The 27,709-nt window shown below is 39.5% G+C and overlaps 2 protein-coding genes across 5 annotated transcripts; one reads left to right on the forward strand and one right to left on the reverse strand.

Annotated features, from left to right (window-relative positions):
• Window positions 1-2,488: 2,488 nt before the first annotated feature.
• MRPL57 (mitochondrial ribosomal protein L57) lies at window positions 2,489-5,046 on the reverse strand. 2 transcript variants are annotated; one of them, XM_045797111.2, is made up of 2 exons: window positions 4,952-5,046; window positions 2,489-4,746 (listed from the first exon to the last, which is right to left on the reverse strand). In XM_045797111.2, the coding sequence occupies exon 2, from the start codon at window positions 4,736-4,738 to the stop codon at window positions 4,430-4,432; it is 309 nt and encodes a 102-aa protein (XP_045653067.1). In that variant the 5' UTR covers window positions 4,739-4,746; window positions 4,952-5,046; the 3' UTR covers window positions 2,489-4,429. The 2 variants fall into 2 exon arrangements, with proteins under 2 accessions (XP_045653067.1, XP_045653069.1); XM_045797113.2 differs by having other exon boundaries at window positions 2,489-4,743; window positions 4,952-5,042.
• A 53-nt stretch (window positions 5,047-5,099) lies between these two features.
• SKA3 (spindle and kinetochore associated complex subunit 3) lies at window positions 5,100-27,495 on the forward strand. Of its 3 annotated transcripts, XR_006779567.2 has the most exons (10): window positions 5,100-5,297; window positions 8,205-8,266; window positions 8,378-8,543; window positions 11,686-12,097; window positions 15,297-15,376; window positions 19,728-19,813; window positions 21,191-21,394; window positions 22,709-22,839; window positions 23,400-23,801; window positions 25,611-27,487. XR_006779567.2 is itself a non-coding variant. In XM_045797114.2 (9 exons), exons 1-8 carry the CDS (start codon window positions 5,195-5,197, stop codon window positions 22,835-22,837), a joined length of 1,242 nt encoding a protein of 413 aa, XP_045653070.1. In that variant the 5' UTR covers window positions 5,100-5,194; the 3' UTR covers window positions 22,838-22,839; window positions 23,400-27,495. The 3 variants fall into 3 exon arrangements, 2 of the variants coding, with proteins under 2 accessions (XP_045653070.1, XP_045653071.1); XM_045797114.2 differs by having other exon boundaries at window positions 23,400-27,495; XM_045797115.2 differs by lacking the exon at window positions 23,400-23,801 and having other exon boundaries at window positions 25,611-27,486.
• Window positions 27,496-27,709: the final 214 nt, after the last annotated feature.

The raw sequence follows: 27,709 nt of genomic DNA on the forward strand, positions 1-27,709 counted from the left end.
TGTTTTCTCTCCCTTTTTTCTCAAGGGTTAATAATTTTAAAAATGTCTTTACTGTCACCTCACCAAGGTTTTGGGAGAGAAGAGAGAGACCTATGTGTTTAATTAATCATCATAAAATTGGAACCCTGGCACTCCATTTGAAACAAGGGATATATCCTTGATTTTAATAAAGGAGAGAAAATTAGTATATATAGTCGATTTAGTGTTGTGAAGATGAAGGGATTCACATCCATGGGCTTTAGATTTATCAGTAAAATATGAGCCTAGGTCCCCAGCAGAGAGTGATGATGGAGGAAGGCCTGTAGGTAGAAGGCTTTTGAAGAGAAGAAAAGTTATCACACTGAGTAGGAATTACAGCAAACAGAGAAACATGTTACAGGCTTATCTGTGACCCCCAAATACAAATGTTGGAGTCCTAACCCCAAGTACCTCAGAATGTTATCATATTTGGAGATGAGGTCTTTAAACAGGTGATTAAAATGAGGCTATGAAGGGGGACCCTAATCTAATATGGCTGTGTCCTTATATGAAGAGGAAATTTAGACACACAGGCTGATACCAGACACATGTAAGCACAGCATGACAAATGTGAAGACACAGCGAGGCAGCCATTTGCAAGCAAAGGAAAGAGGGCTGAAACAGATCCTTCCGATGGCCTCAGAGAAAACCAACTTGCCAACACCTTGATCTCAGACATCCAGCTTCCAAGTACTGTGAAAAAATTAATGTTCAAGCCACTGTGAATTTTGTTCTGGCAGCTCTAACAAACTAATACACGTGTAAGGTTGCTGGGCAGTGTTGGGTTCCAGTACGGGGTTTGTGGTCATTCAAACAGAACTTAGAGAGTTTTATAAAGAGAAACTAATAATCCTAATTAAGTGATTTTCTCCTGCTATATTCAGCAGTTAAGTGGGTTCCCAACAAAGGCAAATGGTCGGGTTCATCCGGGGGATTCTCCAGGGAATACACTGGCGAGGCAAAGACACTGAAGGGGTATGGATTATCCTAATTAAATAATAAAGTACCCTCCACTTAGGGACCCAAGGCAGCAAATTAGGGGTTGTACAAATGGTCACAAACTTCTGTTAATTCTCTTAACCTCCTTAAACCTCCACCATCCAAATTTCAATACGTAACTGGATTATTTTAATAGCCACCAGGTCTTTCTATTCCTAGTCATTTCTTCTTTCAAGCTACTCTCCACAGTGCTTGCCATTATTTAACTAAACACTTTTGATGGCTCCCCATCACTTACAGAATAAAAGCCAAACTACTTGAAGTGTCATGCAAGAACTTTCATGTTCTGGTCCCTGCTTACATCTGTAGCCTCATTGTCTATCACTTCTCTTCCCCACTCACAAATACCCTATACTGCAACTAAACTACTGGCATTTCCATGACTAATCATTAGACTGTTACTTCTGCCTTTAGTTTCTGCCAGGAAAACTAAGAATTTGTTCAAAGATCACCTGTTGTTTTTTTTTTTAAGATTTTTATTTATTTATTTGACAGAGATAGAGACAGCCAGCAAGAGAGGGAACACAAGCAGAGGGAGTGAGAGAGGAAGAAGCAGGCTCCTAGCAAAGAAGCCTGATGTGGGGCTCGATCCCAGAATGCCAGGATCACGCCCTGAGCCTAAGGCAGACACTTAATGACTGTACCACCCAGGCGCCCCCCAAAGATCACCTCTTCTGAAGTTTTTCCTGACTCTTCAGGTAAGGTTGACAAATGGCCCTTTCCCTAAACTCTTATTATACCTTATACTTATAGCCATGAAGTCAATCATCATGCTGTATTACTTACACTGCACATTTTATCCAGTGAGATAGTAAACTCCTTGAGCTTAATGATCAATAGCACCAGGACGAGTCATGATAGATCTTCCACAAATACTTGCAAAGTGAACAATTAGATGACACACAGAGCTGTGGGGGTTGTATTATAGATAGAAAGGAGTGACTGTTCATAATGCACAGATTGGCACAGATATATTTTATTACAATGTAATTATAATCAGCAAACAACTCTGTTGATAAAAAAGATTAACTTTATGATGGCTATGGTGGTAACAGTTGTGGAGTTTCAAGGAGAAAAGTCAACTGTTTCAACAGTATTGCTTTGGCGAAGAAGTGATTAAAACAAAGCTACGATCTTTGATTTATAGCAGCTAGTGTACTATATTAAAATGAAAATGGTCTTTAGATAAACCTAGTCCTGAATTCTACCTTTCTTGTTTGCTAGCTGTGTGAACATGGGAATGTTGCTGCCATTTCTGAGCTTCTTTCCAACCTGCATAGTGGGGATAAATACCTCTCTTCGCATGAACTGCCTTCTGTACATTCAGACTCAAGATTTTAGCATCTTTTTCCTTCTCTAAGATTCAAGTTAACCATTACTTTTTCAAACTCCAAAGTCAAAGGAAGTTTCTGAGTTACATGAAGGTCAAAGCAACATGGTCATGGTTTTAAGCAGGTCCCCTTCCTTCACCTTTCTCTCTCTTTTTTTTTTTTTTAAAGATTTTATTTATTTGACAAAGAGAAAGAGACAGCCAGCGAGAGAGGGAACACAAGCAGGGGGAGTGGGAGAGGAATAAGCAGGCTTCTCAGCAGAGCAGGGAGCCTGATGCGGGGCTTGATCCCAGGACCCCGGGATCAGGCCCTGAGCCAAAGGCAGATGCTTAAGGACTGAGCCACCCAGGAGCCCCACTTCACCTTTCTCCTAAACAGCATCAGCTGTCACCCGTTCCAGGTATGAGAATAAAAGGTCAGAGGTATTAAATTGCTCATATGAATCAGAGACAGTTCTGTAAACTATAAAAAGCATTCAAGTATTTACACACCATCAAGAATATGACACACTAATAACAGTTCAGCTTGGTTAAGCATTCCACTATCATTTGGCGGGTACTTTTTAGGTGCAATGAATCAAAAAAAAAAAATTAGTATGTGCATCAAAGCCTATACATCCCAATGGCAGATATTTAAATGTAAATCACGAATCATTTATGAATGAAGATAACAGTTAATGTTGACAAATGAGACTGGCACTCTCATACATTGATCTTGCTGTTTTACAATCTTTCTGGAAAGCCACTGGCAATATGCATTAGAATCTTCAAGCGTTAAGAGGTGTTTTTTGTTTGTTTTTTTAATTTATTTTGACAGAGAGAGACAGCCAGCAAGAGAGGGAACACAAGCAGGGGGAGTGGGAGAGGAAGGAGCAGGCTCCTAGCAGCGAAGCCTGATGTGGGGCTCGGTCCCAGAACGCTGGGATCACACCCTGGGCCCAAGGCAGACGCTTAACGACTGCGCCACCTAGGCGCCCCGTGTTAAGAGTTTTTAGCTCTAAATTCTGTTTACCCATATAGACTCAATACATGTTTCATCTCTGGGTAATGGGATTGAATTATTTTTCTTCTAGGTGATTTGAAAATATTCTATTTAATATATGCATAGCAGTTACAATTTCTAGATTATACAGAAACTGAAATCCAGGTCATTCATTATTAGATATGATTTTGGAAAAGTTTCTTAAATATTTCCTCACATGTAAAAAGCCCCAGGTGATAGGATTACTATTTGGTAACATCTGTAAAGCACTTGACTATTATATTCTGAAAAAGGTAATTTGAAAAAACAAACATCAACTGGTGGACTGTAAGGTTCATTAATTACATTCCAGAAAGGTTTTTATTTTTTGAAGTTTTTTTTATTTTTAAAGATTTATTTATTTGAGGTAGGGGGAGGGGCAGAGGGACAGAGAATCTTAAGCAGAGCCACACCTCCCCCACCCCACCCCCAGCATGGAGCCCTGTGCAGGGCTGGATCTCACCACCCTGACATCACCACCTCAGAGGAAACCAAGAGTTAGACAGCTTAACAGACTGTGCCACCCATGTACCTCAAAAGAGGTTTTTAAAATACAACTTCATGTAGAAGTTCTGATGAACACCTTTACTTCACTTAAATGTCTTTTAGTAGCAATCCCTGAAGAAAATGCTATTTTTAGGCGTATGTTTAACTGAAAAAACTCAATTTTCACTTATCTTTAGGCAATTATTCTTTGGACAAAAGGTAAGCCCCCATCAAGTATCTCATACTTAAGGACAGATTCCAAACCATACTTTGTAGCTTTTTTTGAAGCTTTCATCCAAAATACATTTTATATCCTCTGTGACCTAGGAAATCTCTTGTACCTTCCCAACAGGGTAACAGAACAGGAAACAATATGGCAGAGATTGGACTATTAAGTATTAAAGAGTTTGGAGCCCCAGATATTCTATATGCAGACCACTACACTCATGTTTGCTGTTCAATAAGATTGCTCCAAAGTCTCATTTTTCCCCAGAGGTCACAGGTGTTCTGTTCCAGAATCGGGTTGAGAGGTAGCAGCCCTGTGGTCCGTCCAGCTGAAAGATGGTGGCTCTGGGTTAGGACCACTTCTTCGTGACATTAAGATGGTCGAGCTGGTCTGCCACGAATCTGTGGGGGGGGAACTTGGACATGCTGGCTGCCTTGATGGCCTCGAAGGCCGCCGCCCTGCGCTCCGCGGCGTGGCCGTACTCTTGCTCCGCGGTGAGGTAAGGCATGCTCAGCCAGTAATGGTTCTCTGCCTCTGTCTCCAGGCGGCGGATCATGTTCTGCTTCGCGTGGAAAGAAACGGTCCGCGGCCGCCGGTGCTTCCCGATCCACTGCCTGCCAGGAAGGCGATTGCGGCGGAGGAGGGCAGTCAGGAACATGGTACCTACTGAGACAGGGCAGAAGACCGCAAGAACTGGCGACGCGTTCGGACGCGGGAAGCAGCGACGCGCACGCGCGCGACACCGCCTCTCTCGCCACTCGGCCACCCACGAGAACTCACACCGCACCCCAAATGAAGCGGGGAGCCCAATTAGCTGCGACAGGGAAAAGAAGGGGATTCGTGAAACAACGAAATAACCCGATCAACTCACCGACCGCAACCCGGAGAAGACCCCAGGCCCTCCGCACGCCAGCGGACACAACCCCGGAAGTGCGCCCGTCACTCGGAACCTCCTTGCCCCTTCGCGTGAGACTTCAGTTCTCGCGAGAGAGGAGTTTTACGACGCCGCGGAGCCAGGGACGCTTCCGGTTCAAAGAGATTCAAACTACTGGCGGGCGCTACCGGAGCGGTGGACTCTCCTTGCGTCTAGTGTACTGCCGAGGAGTGCTTTCCCATGGATCTGATCCGAAGCTTCCACGCGAAGCTACGGTCTCTGGCCATCACCCTAGACAGCGAGACGGCTCGGCTGCAGCGAGCGCTGGACGGAGAGGAGAGTGGTGAGTGAAGCGGGCGGGCGTTTGGGGGGATCGTGGCTACTACTACGACTCGCACAGCCGCCCGCGGCCAGCCAGGAGTGCGGCATGTCAGAAGGGCCTTAACGAGTAAAAACACACACACCTGCAGAAAGGCTATTTATCTACAGTGGTGAAGAGTACTTCGAAAGAGATACGGAATGGGGGTGATACACCCATCAAAATGCTCGGTGTTTGTCGTTAGCAGAGTCCCGAGGTGACAAGTGCCACCTTTTCATTTATTCTTATGCCCCCTCAAGTATGTTGTGGCTGTTTTCAGTTCTATGTACGACCACGTTTGCTCTCCTCAAATAATGAAATAGCGCTATTACTGTGTTGAGGAGAGAAACAGCGCAGAATAAGAATGTAAATTAACAGATTGAGCTCATAATCCATACAATAATTTATACATAATATGCTTTCAAGTCACATAATGGGTATTTATCAATAAAATACAATATAATTAAAATTAAACAAAATGCAGTTATTTAGCAGGGTTCTTTACATGCATAGTAACTTTGTCTCACCCAACTGGTCCACAGTTGCAGGAAATGCCATTGTTTTTCCCAGCAAACTGTGTTGCCGGCACAGACATTAGTACTCAGTGCTGCTTTTTTCTCTCCCCTCCCGTCCTCTTTTCTTTTCTTTCTTAAGTAATCTCTGCACCCAGTGTGGGGCTCAAACTCACGATCCAGAGATCGAGAGTCGCATGCTCTTGCCACTAAGCCAGCCAGGCACCCCAGCATACTGCTCTTTAAAAAAATAAATATAGCAGAATTCTTCACCACTACTCTTTAGATTAGAAATTTTTTAAAACATTGTTTTAAGAGTAGTTCAGATTTTGAGATTATTTTATAAATGTCATAATTGTAATTTGCCTTAAAATATTGTGCCCTGTAGACACAGACTCCTTTTACTTTAGTTATATTATGAGTAGTGTCCCAGCCATTTGAAAATGTTTATTCTTTTGACTGTAAAACAGTACATGTAACTGGCAAAAAATTTGAGATGTGGAAAAGTAAAAAGAGGAAAATAAATATTTCCTGTAACTCAACCATTCAAAGACACCACTATTAGTATTTTATTATTTTCTGTTTTCTCTATTTTTTTTTTTTTTTTTTTTTGGTGAGCTCTACGCCTAATGTGGGGCTTGAACTCATGACCCTGAGATCAAGAGGGTCTGAGCCAGCTAGGTGCCTCTTTGGACACTTGATATGTAGCTAAATTGACAAAGCTTGTGCTAATTTGCCTTCTTACCAGCGTATTAACTGTGTACACAAATTTTGCATTTTCTTCTGGTTTTATAAGTAAAAGTTGAAATAACTTTTCTATTTGCAGCCAATATGTATTACAGAAAATATGGAATTGTGGTAGAGAAAATGATCACCAAAAAATCTCATCAGCAGGAAGTCTGCTGGGGATTCTCTTTCTCCCTCTGCCCCTTCCCCCTGCATGCACTCTTTCTCTCTCTCTTTCTCTCAAATAAATAAATAAATCTTTATAAAAATAAAGGATTCAATTCAATGGTTTTTGATATATTCACAGAGTTGTGCAACCATTATAGTATTTAGATTTTCATCACCCTCAAAAGAAACCCTTGTGACTGTTAGTATCCACTCCCCACAATCCCACTCCCTCCTACCACACTAGCCTTATGCAACCACTAATCTGTTTTCTGTCTGTATAAATTTGCCTATTCTGTGTATTTCAGATAAAAGGAATCATACAATTAGTAGGCTTTTGTGATTGACTTATTTTAACATAATGTTGCAAGGTTCATTCATGTCATAAGCATGTATCAGTACTTCATTCCATTGTATTGCTGAATAATATTCCATTGTACGTATATACCACGTTGTGTTTATTCATCAGTTGATGAACATTTGGATTGTTTCCACTTTTTAGCTATTATGAATGTATGTAAACATCTGTGGGTGAGTTTTGGGTGAACATAATGTTTTCAGTTCTGTTTAGCATGTGCTTACAGGTAGAATGATATGATATGATAACTCTATGTTTAACTTTTGAAGAGCTGCCAAATTGTTTTCCAAAGTGGATGTACCATTGTACATTTCCACCAGCAATGAATGAAGGTTGCAGTTGCTCCACATCCTCATCATTTATTATTTGTCTTTTTGAATATAGTCATTCTAGTGGGTATGAAGTATCACTGTTGTGATGACTTGCACTTCCTAAATGAAAATTGGTCAGCTTTTAACAGGTGAAAGGACATCTTCAAAGGACGCATGTTTCAGAAAGAAAAATATAATTATTTAAAAAACTGCCTTTACATGATGTATATTAGACATATTGCAACTGATTAATAAGAAAGTTGACAGTACAGTGGGTGAAGGATGTCTTTTCAATAAATGGTGCCAGGTCAGTTGGACGCTCATATGGCAAATAAGAATGGATCTTGATCCTTACCTCTTACCATATTAAAAAAAAAAAAATCAATTCCAGGTAGACTGTAGCTCTCAATGCAAAAGGCAAACAATAAAGCACTTAGAAGATAATGTAAGTGTGTCATTGACAAAGATTTTAAAACTAGGAACCAGAAGGTGCTCACCATAAAAAAATTGCTAAGTCAGATTACATTTTCTCCTCTCCCTCCCTTCTTCCCTTCTTGATCTGAGTACTGATTATGTACGGTATGTTTACTTTCAAAGTTCATGAAGCTATATACTTAGGACTTTTGTACTTTTCTGTATGTATAATTTCATCAATTTTAAAAGAAAGGCCTTCACACTTTTTTTTGTAATTGGCAAGAAATAAATTATGAACAAATAGACAAGGATTTCATAATTCTAAGAAAGAATACTAAATTATATTTTCTCTTCTTTTTCCTCCTTTTCCTTATTGCACTTTTTCCTTTCTCTATTCATATTGAAGACTGTGAAGATTACCCAATGAGAATTTTATATGACCTTCATTCAGAAGTCCAGACTCTAAAGGTACCACTTCTACAGTATTAATGTATCATCTTTGTGTCATAATTTTTAAAATCTAAGTAGACTTAGTCAAAAGATAGAGAAATTATAATGTACTTTTTTTCCTTATAAAAGGATGATGTCAGTATTCTTCTTGATCAAGCAAGTTTGGAAAGTCAAGAAAGCATTGGTTTCATAAAGGCAACAAAAGTACTGATGAAAAAAAATTCAGTGGATATCATGAAAATAAGAGAGTTTTTCCAGAAGTATGGATATAATCCACGTGCCAAGAAAGATTCAGGTGTGGACAACTTGTATTTTACGGTATTTGTTTTAGTATTAAAGAAGGAAGGCAGCATGATTAAATATGACTGCTCTGGGCTTGGCCATGGTTTCTGGTTTTGGCTCTGCCGTTATGTAACTGTCATGTGTGATCATCATTATTCACCAAACACTGTGCTGGATGCAGTGCTGATTGGTGGTCTTGCTCTCCTTTCCAAAATGCTAGGTAAAAGAAGAGTATCAAGATTTTAGGATAGTTGGTTTCTTTTTTTTAATTTTTATTTTTATTTTTAGGATAGTAGGTTTCTAGTCAGCTCTGCCAATAAATAGCTGAGAGACTAATCAATTTTCTCGTCTGTAGAATGAGAAATTTGGGGCATTATGCACTGATAAAGGCCTTTTTAAATTCTCCGGTTTTAATGAAGGTTAGTATAGCATGGTGGTTTAGAATTTAGAGCCAAATTATCTGAATGCAAATCTCTAATTCCACCATTTATTAGCTGTATTATCTTTGACCAGTTACTTAACGGTGTACCTCAGTGTCTCCTCTGTAAAGTGGAGATGTTTAATAGTATCTACGTCTGAGGTTGTAGAAGGATTGAATGAGATAAAATTTGTTTAGAACAGCACCTGGCATGTTAATCACCCAGTGTTAACTACTGTTAGGCCCATACCTGTGAGTGGCTAATTTCAGTATGCTTCATTGTCTTTGTTTCTGTGAAGAGAATGATCTTTGTACATAAGTAAACCATTAATTAAATTCAACAAATGTATCTTGAGGATATGTGTGGAGGATAAATTAAACAGTCTGCATGGTACAACGGAAAGCATTCAGTTGACTTTAGTGTGAACAAGCTATGGATTCAAGTACTGGCTCCACCAGTTACTACATGTGTGTGACCTTGGATAATTTCTCTGAATTGCTTTTTCCTCACTTGCAAAATAGGAATAATACCTCTCTATGAGGCAGTGATATGGTGATGATTTTATTAATCTCTTCAGTGATAGCCTTGTGATAAATAAAAGAATAGGTTTTTGGTAGCCTTTATAACATTTCTCCAAATTAACAGAAAGCACAATGCCTAAACAGAACTCTGAATCAGCAGCTCTTCCAAGGGCCAAAAGCCTTGAAACCAAAGTCTGTAACTTTTTTTTTTTGATGTGGTACATACTCCATATATAATACATCCTGGTTTATCATGCATGCAAAAATAGTACCCTATCCTAATTCATTTCCTGTTCCCAGTCAAAACAAAGAAAATACGGCCTTCAGAGAAAACAATGTGCTCCTCTTCACTTCCTTCAGTCTGTTGGATCTCTTAGCTGGCCCGGGAAATGTACAGCCTAAATTTATCCCTTTCCTCTTCCTTTGGATCCAAAAGATTCTGGCAGGGATCTGTACCAGCGCCTCACCCCATTTTAACTATAGACCTTCCTTTAAAAGATGAAGTGAACAAAAAAGGTCATTATCATACTTAAAAAATATATTCCAATTCATAACAAGAAAAGTACAAATACTTTTTTCTTAAAAAGAATGCAAGAAACGGGGGCCTGGGTGGCGCAGTCATTAAGCGTCTGCCTTCGGCTCGGGGCGTGATCCCGGCATTCTGGGATTGAGTCCCACATCAGGCTCCTCCGCGATGAGCCTGCTTCTTCCTCTCCCACTCCCCCTGCTTGTGTTCCCTCTCTCGCTGGCTGTCTCTATCTCTGTCAAATGAATAAATAAATAAATCTTTAAAAAAAAAAAAGAATGCAAGAAACAGATTTTGGAGAAACTTTTTCCCATTTCTTTCAATATGTGCAATTGTTTACAATTCATATTTCCAATTTGGCAACCAAATGGTACCTATTCAAGGTCATCTAAAACAGATCTTTGCATTAACTCCCTCCCTCCTTATTCTTAAACAAATGGTAGTGTTTGGAATCAAAGGATGTGGGTTCAAGTCTTCCCTCTTTAAATTTTAATCAGCTGAGTGTTTTCCAAAATGTTGTTTGGTACCTTTATTTATAAAAATGAGGAAAAAATATCCTAAGATATTTCATGCTTGAAACAGTTAATACGAAAATTAAATGGAGTGAAACATTCAAATGCTTGTCCCAGGGGGAATTCTAAACACATTTTCATTTGTCTTCCTTCATCTCACCCTCTCCATTTTCTCTTCCTTTCAGGGACCCTTTCTAATTAGTGGTTCATTTTTCTTCTCCACAGCATGCTACAAATTTTACATCTGTCCTCCAACATTTTCTTAGACCCGTTCCATTCTCCATACCTTGTTATCTCACTGAAGCCCTGTCACTTATTAAGTTAATCTCTGCCCAGTTCCTGGTCAAATCCACTTATCTTCTTTCTGGTTATCTTCTTTGACTTTCTGTTGTCTCACACTAAAATCTAGTATTTCTCCTTCTTAAACTCTTTCTTGGCATCATAGTACCATCCCGGACCTTTTAACTGCAGCTTGGGTCCCACATCAAATTCATTAACCATTAATGTATGCAGGAAATGTCAAAGGATGTGGGGAAGAGCACAGTTGTTGCTCAATTATTTAGTCTGAAATGCTCAGTGTGGTGGTTAGGCGTGCAGGGTCTGGAGCCAGATATAACCTACTCAGGGTTGAGAAACTATATGTCTTTCTAATGCTCTCCTGTTATTTTCCTCAACCAGGCTTTTAATACAGGTGTTCCAGACTGAGGATAAAAATTTATCTTGGTGTAACAGTCTTTCCTTTTTACTTAAACATCTGTAAATGAAAAACCTAAAATAATATTATGCTTTGTGTTAAATCTAGATCATATTTAATTCTGCCCTGTGCTTAATGTCATAAAATGGTAAAATGGTTCTACAGTCTATTAAGGGAGACGGTAAATCAAAGTAACCGAGGAAGTGAGGGTATTGGACTTTTATTTCATTGATTTTTCATCTTTTAACATTTTAGTTTACTTCTTAAATGTGTCATCGAAAATGGGATATGGCTACACAAGAGGCACATGTCAGGAATTTCCTGAAGGGACAATTGAAATAAAACTTTAGAGACTAAGGAGGGAATCAGGACTTTTGCCGATTTGGGACATTTCACACGGAGCTGTTTTGTGTGGTTTTAGTACATGGAATTTTGTGGTTTGATGTTTGACCAAAATATGACCTCCTTGGTTCTTCCTCACAGTGGATGAACAAGAAATCATTGACTCTGAATCAGAGTCCACAAAGCATGAAGATTTTCACATACCTGATGTGAAGGACAATCTGTCTGATCCTGCTGTTCCGAGCACTTCTGGTTCTGAGAAGTCTCCACGGAGTCCACAGCTTTCCGATTTTGGACTTGAGCGGTACATGGTATCCCAAGTTCCACCAAACCCTCCACAGGCAGTAAACGACCATGAGGAAGAGCCAAAAAATTTAACTCCGTCTTCTAAACAGTCAGTAGTTAAAGTACTAAAAACTCCAAAATGTGCTCTAAAGATGGATGATTTTGAGTGTGTAACTCCTAAATTAGAACACTTTGGTATCTCTGACTATGGTGCATGTTTAAATGAAGATTACACGATGGGACTTAAAAATATAAAGGAGAATAAAAGGTAAGCCACATTCATAAAAGGCACATTTTATCTAATTTTCTAAATCTTTCGTATTTATTGATTTTTCCTAGAAGAGATATGATATTTCAGACAGTAACTTTCCTTCGAATGGATTTCAGATATTTCACATTTCAAACTTCCCTGAATCACGAATTCCATGAGTAAAGTGTGAGCTCTTGGATTTCCGGTTAAATGCTGTAGGAGTAATATAGGCCTGATGGAGTTTGGTGTTTGGCGGGATAGAGAAGGGGTAGAATCAGTAAGAACCTGTGAATGATTTTGCACGGAGATGTGGGAGGAGAAGACTTGGGGATCCAGGATAAATCAAAGACTTCTGTTTTGTTACCTGTTATGATGCTTGGGAAAACAAGACAGGAAAACCCACAGCTTGGGCTAAAGGTGGATGCATTTCCATGTTGATTTAGAGGTCCCAGTAGAAGTGCTCTTGCGTGTAGGTATTTTAAAACATTCAGGTTTTTTGAGTTTTTTAAAAGACATTTTATATTTATTTATTTGACAGAGAGAGAGATAGTCAGTGAGAGAGGCAACACAGGCAGGGGGAGTGGGAGAGGAAGAAGCAGGCTCCCAGCGGAGGAGCCTGATGTGGGGCTGGATCCCAGGACTCTGGGATCACGCCCTGAGCCGAAGGCAGACGCTTAATGACTGAGCCACCCAGGCGCCCCACTTGTAGGTATTTTAATATGAATTGGAAGCTCAGTGACCAGTTTTTGTCCTGGACTAAAGAGATTGGTAGTGAATAGTGTGGAAGTGGTACTTAAGGAGTTACAATGAAAATGAAAATACCCTGTATTAAAGCAGCCAAGCAAGAGCTAAAGATAAATCCATATCTTTAAGAACTAATTATTAAAGAAGGAGAATAAGCATTCAACTTAAGGAGTCAAGTAAAAACCCCACAATTGTGGGGCAAAGAGAAGGGAGTAAACACCAAAGATAAAGTAAAATGTCATTACAAAAGATCTTTAGAAGAGTAGAGTTGATAAATCTAAGAACTGGTTCTTAGATAAATGTAAATGCAGATGACAAAATTAGGAACGAAGGGCTATAATTATTAAGCTATTAGAAATACTATAGGGCATAGTATTGGGAAATTTGGAAAGTTCAGATAAATGAAAAGTTTTTGAAAATAGTACACAGTTATCAAAATCAGCTTGAAGTAGAAAACCTGTATAGGCCAGAAGTCAGAGAAGAAAACCGAAAAAGCTATCAGAGAACTAACTCCAAAAAGCTCTGAGCACAGATGGTTTTCTGGATGAATCCTTTCATAATTTCATAGAATATATATATTTCATCTTATATAAAAAGTTATTTTTCTGAGAAGGGGAAATACATTCTGTTGTGGGTCCCAGCACCTTACCTGGACTCTTCAGACTCATAAAACGTCTGTTTTCCGTTTCCTCACTAGTAAAATGTATATAACCATATCCATCCTGCTTACCACACAGAGTCACTGGGGTGTAATGGATAACAAAGTTATAAATTGCCTTAAGAATGAGATACTATGAAAATAATGACCTTTAAAAAGAACTGTCGTTATCAGGGGTCTACAGACTACTGCCACAGGCCAAATCCAGCCTGCTGCCTGTTTTTGGTAAAGGTTTATTGGAGCACAGACAAAAAAAAGTTCTTTTTCTAAAAGCAGAATAAGACAGAGAAACGCTGCAGTTGAGTTTATGAGATTGACATACCCTTGATATAAGCACTGACAAAGCACACAAAAGGAAACTATAGCCGATCTAATTTATGAACATGGATGTAAAATCCCAGTTAAAAAACTCACAAACTGAGAGGCCCTTGGGTGGCTCAGTCGGTTAAACTGCCTTTGGCTCAGGTCACGATCCCAGGGTCCTGGGATTGAGCCCTGCATCAGGCTCCCTGCTTGGTAGGGAGCCTGCTTCTCCCTCTCTCCCTCTGCCTGCTGCTCCCCCTACTTGTGCTCTCTCTCTCTCTCTCAAATAAATAAAATCTTTAAAAAATAAATGAATGAAATGATTTCTGAAAGTGGAAAAACCATTCATATTTGCAACGAAAAAGTAAAATGCCAACATCAGTCATAGGTAAAAGGTCTATGTGATAAAAACCATAAAACATTTCTGAATTACATAAAGGGGAAATTAGGGAATGTAATGTTTTTCTTTATCCAGATGGACTGAATATTGCTAAGATATTTAATCACAACAAATTAATTTATAGATGTCATGCATTTACAACAAGGCCTCAATAGAATTTTTTTCATGGTGGAGAAAGGGGTATTTGTAAAATGATCCTAAAATTTATTTGGAATAGAAATAGAAAGTAGGAGTGGCTAAAAAAATGAAAAATAACAGTAATGAGGGAATTTGACCTACTAATATTAAAATATATAAAGCTACAATAAGTAAAACAGTATAAAACTGTCCCAGAATAGATTTATAACTGGAATAGAATAGCCCAGAAACCAACTCTAATTTATATAAGAAGGTGTTTTTGAAGTAAGAATGTTCAGTAGATTATGCTAGGACAGGAACGCCTGGGTGGCTCAGTCAGTTAAGTGTCTGCCTTCAGCTCAGGCCCCGGGTCCTGGGATTGAGCCCCGCGTCAGGCTCCGTACTCAGCGGGGAGCCTGCTTTTCCCTCTGCCTGCTACTCCCCCTGCTTATTCTGTCTCTCTCTCTGACAAATAAATAAATAAAATCTTTAAAAAAAATTATGCTAGGACAGTTGGTTAATTGAACCAGCTTGTAGTTATTTGATGACCCTCCTCTTTATATTTCAGACATCTGGGTAATTGGCTAGAATACCCTCAGTAACTAGATGATAGATCAGTCTTTCTAGTCCAAAAAAATGACAAGTTCTTAATCTCTATCTGTAAACTGGTTGCAAATTCCACTTGATGGTTTTGAAACCATGAGATATATAATTTCTATATTTGAACTAATGAGTTAAACTTATGGCTTACCCTTAAGTCAGAGCTTCTTAACTTGCGTCTAAGTCACCTGTCAACACAAAATGGTGTATAGCCTTTTTTGAGCCATGGGTATACATTAAAAAAAAAAAAAAAAAAAGATTAGTTCCATGAGACTTCTGTTCTATAAAACAGAATTGAATGTTTGTCTAGACTTCATGATATATAATTGAATTTTTTCCCAGAGGTTCAATATTAACTTTTTAAAATCTTATAATTTCCTTATGAATCACACCAGTGAAGAGGCCATAGAACCAGAACCAATGACCAGTGATAATTTCTTTGCCGCTCCTGGCCTCCAGCAGTTGAAAAAAAATGGTAAGTGTAATAATCACATTACTTCTCGGCTATCCTCTTTCTAGATTATTTTTGTACAAAAATGGTTCTGTCATCTTAGACATTCTCACAGCCCCTCTACATCTTTTCCGTTCATAACACTGAATTATATAAAGTACCATCCCATTCAGGTGCAGCATGATTTCATACTAGAGAAGGATATAATTCTCCGGTATGTTTTCCTACTTTTCGTGATTATAGTCCTTATCTGTCAGCTTGTTGTTTTTAACATTTTAACTTAAAACATATATATATATATATATACGCGTATATATATACGCGTATATATATATATACACGTATGTATATATATTCAGTCACCAGACTTTTGATACAGAGCCAATAGTACCTTTTTTTTTTTTAAGATTTATTTATTTATTTTAGAGATGAGGAGCAACTGGAGAGGGAGAGAGAAACTTAAGTAGACTCCACGCAGAGTTCAGAGCCAGATTCAGGGCCTGATCTCACAACCCTGAGATCATGACCCTGAGATTACGACCTAAGCCAAAACCAAGAGTCTGATGCTTAACTGACTGCGCCACCCAGGCGCCCCCAATAGTACCTTTTTAAAATTTAGCTTCAGCCTATTGATTAGAATTCTACATTATTTTTCTTACATAAACCACATTCAGAGTACATTAGCTACCATTTCAAATTCTGTTTTTTTAGAAAACTGCAAGAACTTAAAGAAAATTTTCATGTAGTGTTTTCATGTTTCTCCCACCAAACATGAAAATATTAGTTTTCACAAAAATATAAACAATTCTAGAGTTTGTGGTTTTTTTTGATTAATTATTTATAATTGTCTAATCTATATCAAATCTATTGGCATATTTTTTAAAGTAACTAGACTGTCTATCAGTTGTTTCCAAATTTATGAACATATTTTCAGAAAAATTCTTTTGTACTAATTTCACTGACATATATTATTAAATTACGTCATTAAATTATCAAGCTGCTTCTGGCATAAACAGAAGTGAAAAAATAAAAATGAATTCTGGTAAACGTAGAGCTCAGCTTGTAGGAAAGAGCCTGTCTGCCAAAGAGAGGGAGAGAGTGGACCACCACATCATACATACCCAGAGTTAATTCCCAGGGGAGCATAAACTTTTTAGAAAATGATGAAGGAGGAGAATATCTATATATATAACTTCTGAACTGGGATGAATTTTTTAAAGAAGAGCTTTCTGACTTAAAGCCTTCAGTAGACATCACAGGCCGTGTATTTTATGAAAGGAATGGCATGCTCAGGTTTATCCACTAGTACTTTGGTCAAGTGGGGGCTTGTTAAGAGAGTTTCTATTGTATTTTAGCTTGACCCTATTCTTATGCCACCAAACTACCATCATTATAGTCCATACTTAGGAAAATTTAGTAACTTGTTTACCATTTTCTTTACTGTTGCTTCTTCTATCCTACTCATTCCTTCTGGGTTTAGTTTTCTTCTTGTTAAAGCACATTCTTTAGCAGTTCTTTCAGAGATGTTATTTCTAGTCTGTGAGAAGTGCTCTCTGGTTTTGTGTCTGAAGACGTCTTTCTTTCTCATTTATTCATTTTTGAACAATAATTCAACTGGATATAGACAATAGGTTGATAAATGACTTTCTTCAATATTTTATAAAGAAATTATTTCATTGTCATCTGGTGTCCATTGCTGATGAGCAGAATGCTGTGGGTCTGATTTGCTTTCCTTTGTAGATTTTTGGTCTTTTCTTCCTGGTAGTCAGTAAGATTTTTGTTATTATCTTTGATATTCTACATTTCTCTGTAATTTTAAAATATGTTTGTTTTTATTTATTATGTTTAGAATTTGGTATGATTTTCAAACTAAGGACCCATGTCATCAATTTTGGAAAATACTCTGAGATTATCTCTTTAATAAAATTACCTTCCCTAATTCCTCAAGTTTTGTCTCCTGGAATTCCTGTAAGCTATATTTTGGGATGTTATCCTTCAGTCTCCTTGGTTAACTTCCCTTTGATATTTTCCTTCCTTTTCTCTATGCTACCTCGTGCTTTAGTTAGAACTTTCTTCCACTTTGCTATTTTTCTCTTACGTTGAGTCTAAATTATTATTTTAATCTATTGAATTTTTACTCCAGTGACTACATTTTCTGTTTTATGCATTTTTCTTTCAAGTGTGACTGTTCTTTTTTTCCCTTCCATAATACTGTTCTCTTGCCTCATGATTTCTGTGCCTTCCTTTATCTCTTTGAACGTTTTAAACATATGTGTCTGGAAGACTGGTTAAGGTATTGATACTTTTTATTGCTCTGATTCTCTTCCTTGGAGGTATTTCTTCTCACAGACTTTTAATTTTTAACTGTGAACTCTTCTTCAGATGACGCTGTTTTCAGTGGAAGTTCTGGAAGCCACGGGTTGTCCTGTGGAGCTGTTTCATGCTCACCCCAGCCAAGGCCCCATGGTTTACCAGTACACACAGATTTTTAGTGAACTGCTTGACTCAGGATGCCTACACTGGGCTCATAGGGTAAACTCAGAATCCCCAACGCTGCACCGTGTGGAGTTGATACTTTGATTTTCAGTTTTTTTCTGAAGATTTAACCTTTAGCCTAGCTGACTAGGAGCCGTTCCCCTGGAGCCGGCGCCAGTGGGCAGGTGTTTTCCAGTTTCTGCTTCACACACCTCACTGCTCTTGCAGGCTCTCGGCTTGATGCACTGCGCTTTGTTTCAGTGCCTCCTAGGTTGGAGCCTGTGCCCTTAACTTCTGTCTGTGCTTGTCCTAGAATCCCAGGTGTTTGGGTGTATACATGGAAATTTCATATTAAGTACATGTTAGCATCTTACTGAATTTGCTCCAGATCTTTCTCTTCATGTTATACATGAAGCTAAATCCCCACTGTTACTCTCTTTCCCTTCCTCCCCTAAAGTGATGATTATTCTAGAGTTGTGTTGTTTGAAGATTTCATTTAAGTTGCAACATACAATTTGTTTTCTTCTGCCACTTGGTTTTTTCACTCAATCCATGTAAATCCAGTTCATCCATTTCAATTGTTAAGCGTTGTATGAATAAGCCATATTTTATTTACTCACTTGCTTATTAAGGAGTAGCTGTTCTTTACTATTACAGGCAGTGCTCTAATGAAATTGTTCCTTGTACACATGTTACTCACATCTAGGAGTTGAGTTTCTAGATCAGCGGGGATGCACATCTTCCAGTATTCTAGAAAATGCTAACTTGCCACCCGAGAGTGGCTGTCCTGATTCTCTCCAGCAGTGTTTACATTCCTGTTTCTCCATCTTTTCCAGCACTTGATGATTTTTGACTTCATAAAATGTTGCCAGTCTGATAATTTTTCTAACATTTTTTTTTCTCTTTCATTTTTTTAAAGGTTTATTCATTTATTTTAGAGAGAGTGTGAGTAGGGGGAGGGGCGGAGGGAGAGAATCTCAAGCAGACTACCCACACTGAGTTCAGAGTCCGGTATGGTGCTTGATCTCATGACCATGAGATCATGACCTGAGCCAAAGCCAAGGGTCAGCTGCTTAACCGACTGAGCCACCCAGCTACCCCTCTTTGATTTTTTTTTTTTTAAGATTGCTTTCATGATACTATGTGTTAGAGGTATTAAATGACTGTATACCAGTGATTCTGTTTCTGGGATCTCTTTCTAAAAGTTCTATAGTCAATTATGGCTTTAGAATAAATCCTAATGTCTTAGAAGGCAGGTGACCTCCTTGCCTTCTTCCTCCTCCTCCTCCTCCTCCTTCAGAAATTTTATTTTCTCCATAAAGATCGTACAGATTTTAATGGATTGACATGTAGGTGTCTTGTCTTCTTTGTTGCTGTTGTAAAAACATATATCTTTTTTTTTTAAGATTTCATTTATTTATTAGAGAGTGAGAGTGAGCACACAAGCAGGGGGAGGGGCAGAGGGAGCCAGAGAAGCAAGCTGTCCACTGAGCAGGGAGCCCGATATAGGGCTTGATCCCAGGACCCCAGGAATCCTGGGATCATGACCTGAGCTGAAGGCAGATGCTTAACTGACTGAGCCACCCAGATGCCCCCCAAAATATCTTTTCTCAAATTATACTTTTAATCGTTTGTTTCTCTTCTGCTAGAACTATTCATTTTTATATATTGCTCTTATACCTTGCAGCCTTGGTGAGCTTTTATTAGTGCCGATGAGACTAGATAAGCAAATACAAAGTTTTGTTTCTTCCTGTCTAGTCAAGCACACACGATAGCTATTTCTTAAGTTATTAAAGATAAAGTGCACAAATTATATTGACTATGATTATAACCTAAAAGTTGAAACATTTCAACTTTATTTTCAAATGTATATTTTCATGCCATCGTTTGTGTCTTTTAGATGCCGACTCTACAGATTCTCCCTTGGCACCTACATTTTGCACTCCTGGTTTGAAAATTCCTTCTACAAAGAACAGTACAGCTTTGGTACGTTTCCATAACATTGAAAGCTCTAATCTTTTTCCTGATGACTCATATACACTATTTCAAGACTCAAACATTCTGTTTTAAAAACTTAAGACTATTGTATGTTAACTGTACTTCAGTTAAAAAAACCACTTAGATTAATGCCACCTTTAAGAGTAGTTTTACATATTTCTGGAGGGGAATTTAGCAGCATATAGCAAAAGCTTTAACATTTTTCATACTCTTTAACCATATCTCAGGATTTATTCTAAGGCACATTGGCACAAAGAATTATAACAAGGAAGTTATAGAAGAAGGAACAGCATTATTTATAAGAGCAAAAAAACAGGAAAAATCTGAATGTCAAGTGGTAGCAGAGAAGTGAAATACACTGAAGTATATGCTTTAAAGAACAGATAAGAACATAAAAAGAATGTTTTCAAGAAATATTTAATGATGGAAAATGACACACATGTGTATGGATATACAAACACACACAATATACTTTTTTCAAGGAAAAAGAGTAAAAGAATGGATAGAAACACACCAAGATGTGATTATCTCCAGGTGATAGATTTAAGGGTGATTTTTTAGTATTTTTCCAAATATTTCTCAACAAATTTACTAGAAGCATACATCATCCCTTCTTTAAAGTTGCTGTGAACACTTAAGACAACCAGTGCAGAAGACCGGGCTGTCCATTAACGTGACTAGTACATCTGAGGAGCTAACATTTTATTTTTAAAAATATGAATTTAACATTCAATAGCCCCACGTGGCTTGTTGCTACTGTATTGGACAGTAGCTCTAGACCAACAAAGTGCGATTGGTATCAGTTGAAGAATCTCTCGGGTTATTGGCTGCTAGGACTTGCCTCTTAAAACTAATCCACTCCTTGTGCTCCAGTGTGGAAGGCACTGCACTGATGTGACTCTCCCTCTTTATTAACTCTGACCCTAGGGAGATGAGGGCATTTGCTGGATTGGTGAGTTTAGCACGAATTGCATGCTGAGCTTACGTCAGACGGGCTGTCCTGGTCTTGAGAGTGCGGGCGTGCGGTAGCACTTGTGCTCGTCCGTGCTGTTATTCTCACGAGGCCCAGCTCAGTGGTGCCTGAAACTGGATGGGTGAATCCATCTAAATCTGGTTCAGTCAAGTCCGTTTAGTTTTCATTTTAAGCTGTAGCTCAGCCGTCATTAGTAACGAAGGATGGTATTTCGTTCTCCCTATGCCATTTCTTTGTTTTCTCAATTTTCTTTAGTAATCGGTTGAGGAAGAACAGGTCATTTTTGTGCTACTTCTCGGTTGGTTTTGTGCAACAGAACTAAAATTGACTAATGATTTTTGTTCACTGTATTTTATAACATCATAATTTAATGATTTATTTTTGTTCAATAGGGATCCACAGATTATCCATTATCAAAAACACATAGTTCATCAAAAGATTTGGAAATGAAAGACTGTACATCGTTAGTTTTAAATTCAGACAAGTGTTTTGAGAGTTTTGCGGATCCCTCTTCTCCTGTAATTTCTTCTTATGAGAATCTGCTGAGAACACCTACACCTCCAGAAGTAACTACCATTCCAGAAGACATTCTCCAGGTTGTTTTTCCAGGCTAGTTCTTTCTCTGATACATTCTTTTCAAAATTAGATATTTATATTAAAGACCTGAAACTGTAAATAAACTGTCCTGTTTCTCACCGCGCTAATGTGCTGGTTCGTGTACCGAGAAGATCTAAATTCTGTGCTCATAGGCCCTTCTGAGAGCACCTGGCTGAGGCTCTTCTGAGCTGAGTACAAGCTCATGACTTCATCATACTTTTATGCCCTTGTGCTGCATTTTCTCTTTACCTTTAACTTCATGTTCTGAAATGTATTCTTAGAATATTTTGTAATAATTGTTCAACTGCAGTTGCCATGTGACCATTGTTTCCATTGGAGGTATGGCTGGCAAAATCAGAAACGTCATTTACCCTACAGTTCTCCAGGGTAGGGCATCATAAATAAGCTTAGATCAGTGTTTCTTGAACCTGAGACATCTTGGACCTTGGTTGGAGAAACATTGATTTAAATGTTAGAATACTCAAGCAAGGCCACCCTGAGTTTTTAGTACATCATCATTTACCTCTAGTCTACTCCTGATCTGTATACCGACTGCCAGCTCTACTAAATAACCACCAGTCACCCTCCCCCCCAATGGAAGAGTGCTCGGTGGAATGGCTTAGGCAAGTGGAATTAAGAACCGTTCTAGCAACTGACCTAGCTTGTGGAGAGCTGTGCGAAGGGTGAAACTACTTGGAAGGATACCTAAATGCCATTAGAGCAGACTCATCCTGTGATAATCAAGAAAGTATTTGTTACCCTTTTTTGTCTTGTTTTCCTGGGCATTATAAGAAGTGGAGTGAGCATCTTCTGTCTTTTATAGGAGTTACCTAGAGTTTCCACTTTGCTGTGGTTGATCCTTCTCTTTTCATTTCTACATGAAAGAGGGGAAACCTTGTATTTAATGTATCACCTATATATGAAAAAAATCATAACATATTTCAGACTCTTCTTTTTATAATCTTTAATAGCTGATGATCCCTTTTGAGCATGTGTTTTGCCTCTTTCCTATATACATTTTCCCTAACAACTTTGTAAAGGCTTCATTTGCTCTCAGGGATGCGTTGCTGCTTATTCCCATTCATCTTAGAGTACATTTTAGAAGGCTTTAGAAATCAGTCTCCAAATTCAATTTCTAGTAACTCCATCTTTTCTTTGCTGTTGAATGTTTGTCTGTGCTGCTGAAAAATTATTACTGTTTCAAATAACTCATATCTTTAAATTTTCCTTGGCTTTTCCTGAATGTTTTGTAAGACCTTCCAAATTTGTTATGTTGTTCCAATGACTTGATAAAAAGGAATGTTTTGTTTCAGATTTTATCAAAATACAACTCAAACCTAGCAACTCCAGTAGCAGTGAAAGCCGTGCCACCCAGCAAAGGATTCCTCACTAAATACGAAGGACTAAACATCCGAGGTGTTGGAAACAAAGAAAACTGGTGAAGGTATGTTACATATCTAAAGAAATTACCTGTGTTATTTGAGGAGAACATTTAAAAATTAACGTTCATACGGTAGTAAAAAAATTTTTAATTTTTTGGGGGGGAGGTAGTAAAAAATTAATTGACATTTGCCAGCTTAGGTTACCAGCCTCTCTCTCTTTTGATATAGAGCTTGTTATCCCTGGAATTCAGACTCCCACACGAGCAAGTTGAATGACATTGTTGGGAATCTATACCCCATTATTTTATGATTGTAAAAATATATAGCCACAATATATATATATATTTTTAAGATTTTATTTATTTATTTGACAGAGAGAGAGACAGCCAGTAAGAGAGGGAACACAAGCAGGGGGAGTGGGAGAGGAAGAAGCAGGCTCCCAGCGGAGGAGCCTGATGTGGGGCTCGATCCCGGAACGCCGGGATCACGCCCTGAGCCGAAGGCAGACACTTAACAACTTGTGCCACCCAGGCGCCCCTATAGCCACAGTAGTCTGTCATTTGTTTTGTTGGTGTTTATTAATTATGCTTGATTTTTAAAAAAATTTTTTATCTTTTTGCAGAAATTCTAGTGGATCCATCCATGGTAGAAACTGAACAGAAAGATGAAAGCAGAGTTGAACTTACTTTGTTATTCACATTGCCCTGCATCTTCCCCCTTTTAAAAAACCAACCCATATTAAAGATGAACACGGACACAAGTCACAACATAGTTTTGTTTGTTTTTTTTTTTAAGTATGCTCCATGCCCATTGTGGGGCTTGAACTCACGACCCTGAGAACAAGAGCGGCATGCTCTACTGACTAAGCCAGCCAGGTGCCCCTGTTATAATATGCTTTTTATTAAGATTTGATTTCGTTTAACCTCAGTCTTAATCAGTTATTTAGTTTTTAAAGACCATTACTATTTCACCAATTTCACATTTACCCTGCGGAACCTAACAGAATGGCTGAGTTTAGGAAACGGTAAATAATTTAAAATGTTTAAATGTTTGTTACTCAAGTAAGGCCACCCTGATCTTATGGTGAGGTGGCGTTGCTGTCGGCTGGAGCTGGGCTTCTCCCCTGATTCTGGCTCTGCCCTTGTCCTGTCTCCTCTCACAACTGTCCCAGAGCCTTTCACACCGTTTATGTCAGCAGTGCTTTTAAGACTCTTGTTGTGTACAAACGACAGCTTAAATAACTTGAGGAAAAGAGGAATCTGCAGGTCGGGGTAGCTGTACAGCAGGTCTCAGACAGTTGGAAACAGGACTCACCTGTCAGGGTGTGTGTTTTTCTTGCTTTTACTCCCAGCGCTTTACTTCGTGTCAGCTTTTATCCTCTTAGATCAGCTCTTTCCACCCCATGGCTGCTGACCTCTCCAAGTGTCCTCTCCAGCATGGCCATCCAACAGACCCAGAGCCTCTACCTGGAAGGTTCCGATGCCTCTTCCTGGGTCCGGTGCCCTTCTGTGGGCTGTCACCTGAGAGCCCAGGAGGCAGGAGACCGACCCTTGCCTCTTGAGCCCTCTGATAGCTTCAGGCTGTCCTGTCCATCGAGCCCAGGATCCTTCCCATTTAAGTATAAGCGCGAAGTAGTTCTAAATTCATGCAAGTATGTTGGGGAACTCCAGATTGCAGCCAAAGGGAAAATAAGGACCTAGCCTATTGCAGAGAGACCAGTTAAAAGTCTGAAAAGAAACAGTTTGCAAGTATCATGACAAGGTGCTTCCAAGGCTTAGGTTTGGGAAATCTGATGCAGTAAAGACTACCCTCTTTTATGCTAGCGCCTTAGAAGTCCGTTGTGAAGGCCCGTCACATTGTGCTCTTTTCATCTTGTCAGAAAATCATCACTAAAACAAAACTCTTCTTCTAGGAATTACTGTGTGGTTATAATATTTGTCAAGGATGGTATAAAGTTATTTTCAAGGTAAAGCTCTGGTCAACTTTATATACGACGACTCCCAAATTGCTGTCAAACTCTTGTTGGCTGTTTTCCACAGCTACACACACAGAGATCCACAGAGTGGATGAGATGGCGTGAGGAGGGAGGGGTAGATTCAAAGCGAATTTGGGACTGAACCCTAGAGTTCTCCTAACTTTGGAAGACGGAAAGAGGCAGAGCAGTGTAGCAAAGGAGGTTGAGAAGAGGCCAGTGAAGCAGGAAGAAAATATGTCACAGAGAGTGATTGATTCTGTCAGTATTGCTGAGAATCTAAGTGGAAAGAGAACAGACCATTGGACTTGGTGAAATTGATGGTATTGACAGCACTGATTAATTTTGAAGGGGGCCTAGGAACAGAGCTCTGCAGTGCACTGAAGAGAAGAGAGGTGGGGTGAGGAGCAAAGGGTGTTGTAAGATGGGAAGTAAAGACTGTTGTAGTAAACATTTCTGGTTGCCTGCTAGTATCCCCAACTTGTTTTGTGATGGCCCCCCAAAACTTTCTTTCCCTGACCCTTCCTGCTTTTCTACTATGATCCTAGTTTCTGTGACTTAGAACTATATGCTTCCAGATTATCAAGCTTCAAGTGTCAGCATCTTGCAAGCCTGTTCCTTGCTTAAAACCCTCGTAGTGTCTCCACATTGCTCTCAAAATGAAATCCAAGATCCTTAATATGGCCTACAAGACCCTATGTAGTCTGACATTTAGGTTACTCTCCGTGTTCTCTTGCAACTTGTGCTCAGCCACACAGGCCAACTTTCCTTTTCTTCTTTCCTGCCGCAGGGCCTCACGCACAGTGCTACTTTCCCCTACCCGCTCTGCTTAGCTAACACCCTCTCATCCATCTGCCCTAGATGCCTGATGTTTGTGCACCACCACTGGCCCTTTAAAGGAGAGCAATATCCTGATTTTCCTGGAAGAACTCACAGTCCAGCTCCAGCTTCAACCAAGCAGTATCACAATCCCTGACCGGCGTGGTCAGTGATAGGCATATGAACTGTGAAGTCAGCGAGAGCCAAGTCTAAGACTTGGGGAACTGCCGGGAAACACTTCTTTTCTGGATGTGCAGAGATGCACACCTGGAACTCCTGGCCACCATCTTCTCACCGTGACAGGAAGGGAGCCCGAGCAAGAGAGAGCAGAGGTGTGACAACTTGGAACCTCATCATCCAGCTGGGTCCACAGCCAGCTCGCTCTAGCCCGGGACTTTTCTGTTAAATGCTTCATAAACTGTGCTATGCTGGCTGGAGTTTCCTTGTTATCTGAGTTTCGGTTGATCTGTTTCAGGTCTCAGGTTAAATGTCATTTTACCTTCCCAGTCCCAAAGGTCCTCCTGTAGTTCTGAGCACCATTGTCATCCTTCACAGTACTTGGTAATTTGTAAGAAAATATTTGAGTGTAGATTTAATTTTTATCTCTACTATTGGACCATAAACTGAAAGGCAAGGATCTTGTTTGCTTTTGTTCATTACGCAGATACTTAGCAACTCAAGTTCCTGAATGAATTTGTGATAACAACAAACACTGAGATCTCACTATGCTAGGCACAGTTCTAAATACATTTGTGAACCAATTCTTAGATCTGGGACTTGTCCCCTCTACCACTTACTGCAGTTCTCACCTGGATTAGTGCAGCAGCATCGGACATTCCTTTTTATCCTGAACTCCAGTCAACAGTACTTCAGTGCTCTATTGACCGTTCTTCCTTTATCATGTTCGTGCCTTTGTTCACGCTAGATCCAGTTATCTGGAGTAGAACTCCAACCCAACCTGAGGTGTTGGACAGCCTTAAATGCCGTCTTCAGTAGTGACTGTCTTTGTCATGACACTTTCCCCTCCACCTTTCATCGTATTTACACTTCCATGACTAGACTGTAAGACCTTTCCGAGAAGGATCCGTATCTGGGTCAGATTTATCTGTGTACCGCCAGGCTCACAGCAGCTACTATCAGGTAGGCACTTTCAAAATGTATCTTATCTCCTGGCACAGTACTGGAAAGTGAGAGGAGTTAATCAGGAATACTACAAATTCTGACAGCTCCCAATAGTCACTCTACAGATTTTGAAAATGCCTCAGGAGGTTCACCTCATTCACAATGGAAATTGCTTTCATCTCATCAACTCCTCTCTGAAATTTTCTTAGGAACTGCTAGCCTGGACAGGAGATTCTGACAGCCGAAGGCACAAAGCAAGGGGACAACCCCCTTTTTTTTCTTCTTCGTAAATGGCTCTTCGCTGAATATTCACCTTCAGGCACACTCAGCACCATTTCATTGGCTCCTCCCAACAAGCTTTCCAGGCTGGTAGTAATGAGAACACCTTTCTACAGTAATGTTTTTTGCTTAGCAAAATTATCTTTTAGTATTTAATACTAAAATTGCTTTTTAGACTTTAGCTTATTCTCTTCCTATAGGGGTAAGAAAATCCACGAATAAACATACTTCCTTCAGGCTTGTTCCACTGCAGACTCCCACGAAATTACAGCTGTCGACAAAACCACGTGTATCCAATCACTAGAACACAACTCAGAACACACAGTCCTTGTTCGGCTGCTCAGAACCCCCAAATGGAAGCTGGGACTGTACCATTTAAGATAGGCTTCCTGGTTTGTATAAAAGTGAAACCGGGGGGCACCTGGGTGGCTCAGTCAGTTAAGCGTCTGCCTTCGGCTCAGGTCATGATCCCAGGGTCCTGGGATGGAGCCCCACACTGGGCTCCCTGCTCAGCCAGGGGCCTGCTTCTCCCCCTCCCCCTGCTTGTGCACACTTGCTCTCTGTAGAATAAATAAAATCTTAAAAAAACAAACCTGAAACCGGTCCATACTCGAGACTACACCACGTTGGCAGAAATCTGTTGCGGAGAATAACTTCCCTGAACGAACAGTAATCCAGTGGTGTGGGGGGAAGCCAAGATGCAGAGTTGAGGATAAAGTAAACCTGAAAGAACACTATTT

Source organism: Ursus americanus, chromosome 10 (assembly GCF_024610735.1).
Source record: "Ursus americanus isolate L20-20 chromosome 10, mUrsAme1.1.p, whole genome shotgun sequence".
In the NCBI taxonomy this organism is placed as follows: domain Eukaryota; kingdom Metazoa; phylum Chordata; class Mammalia; order Carnivora; family Ursidae; genus Ursus; species Ursus americanus.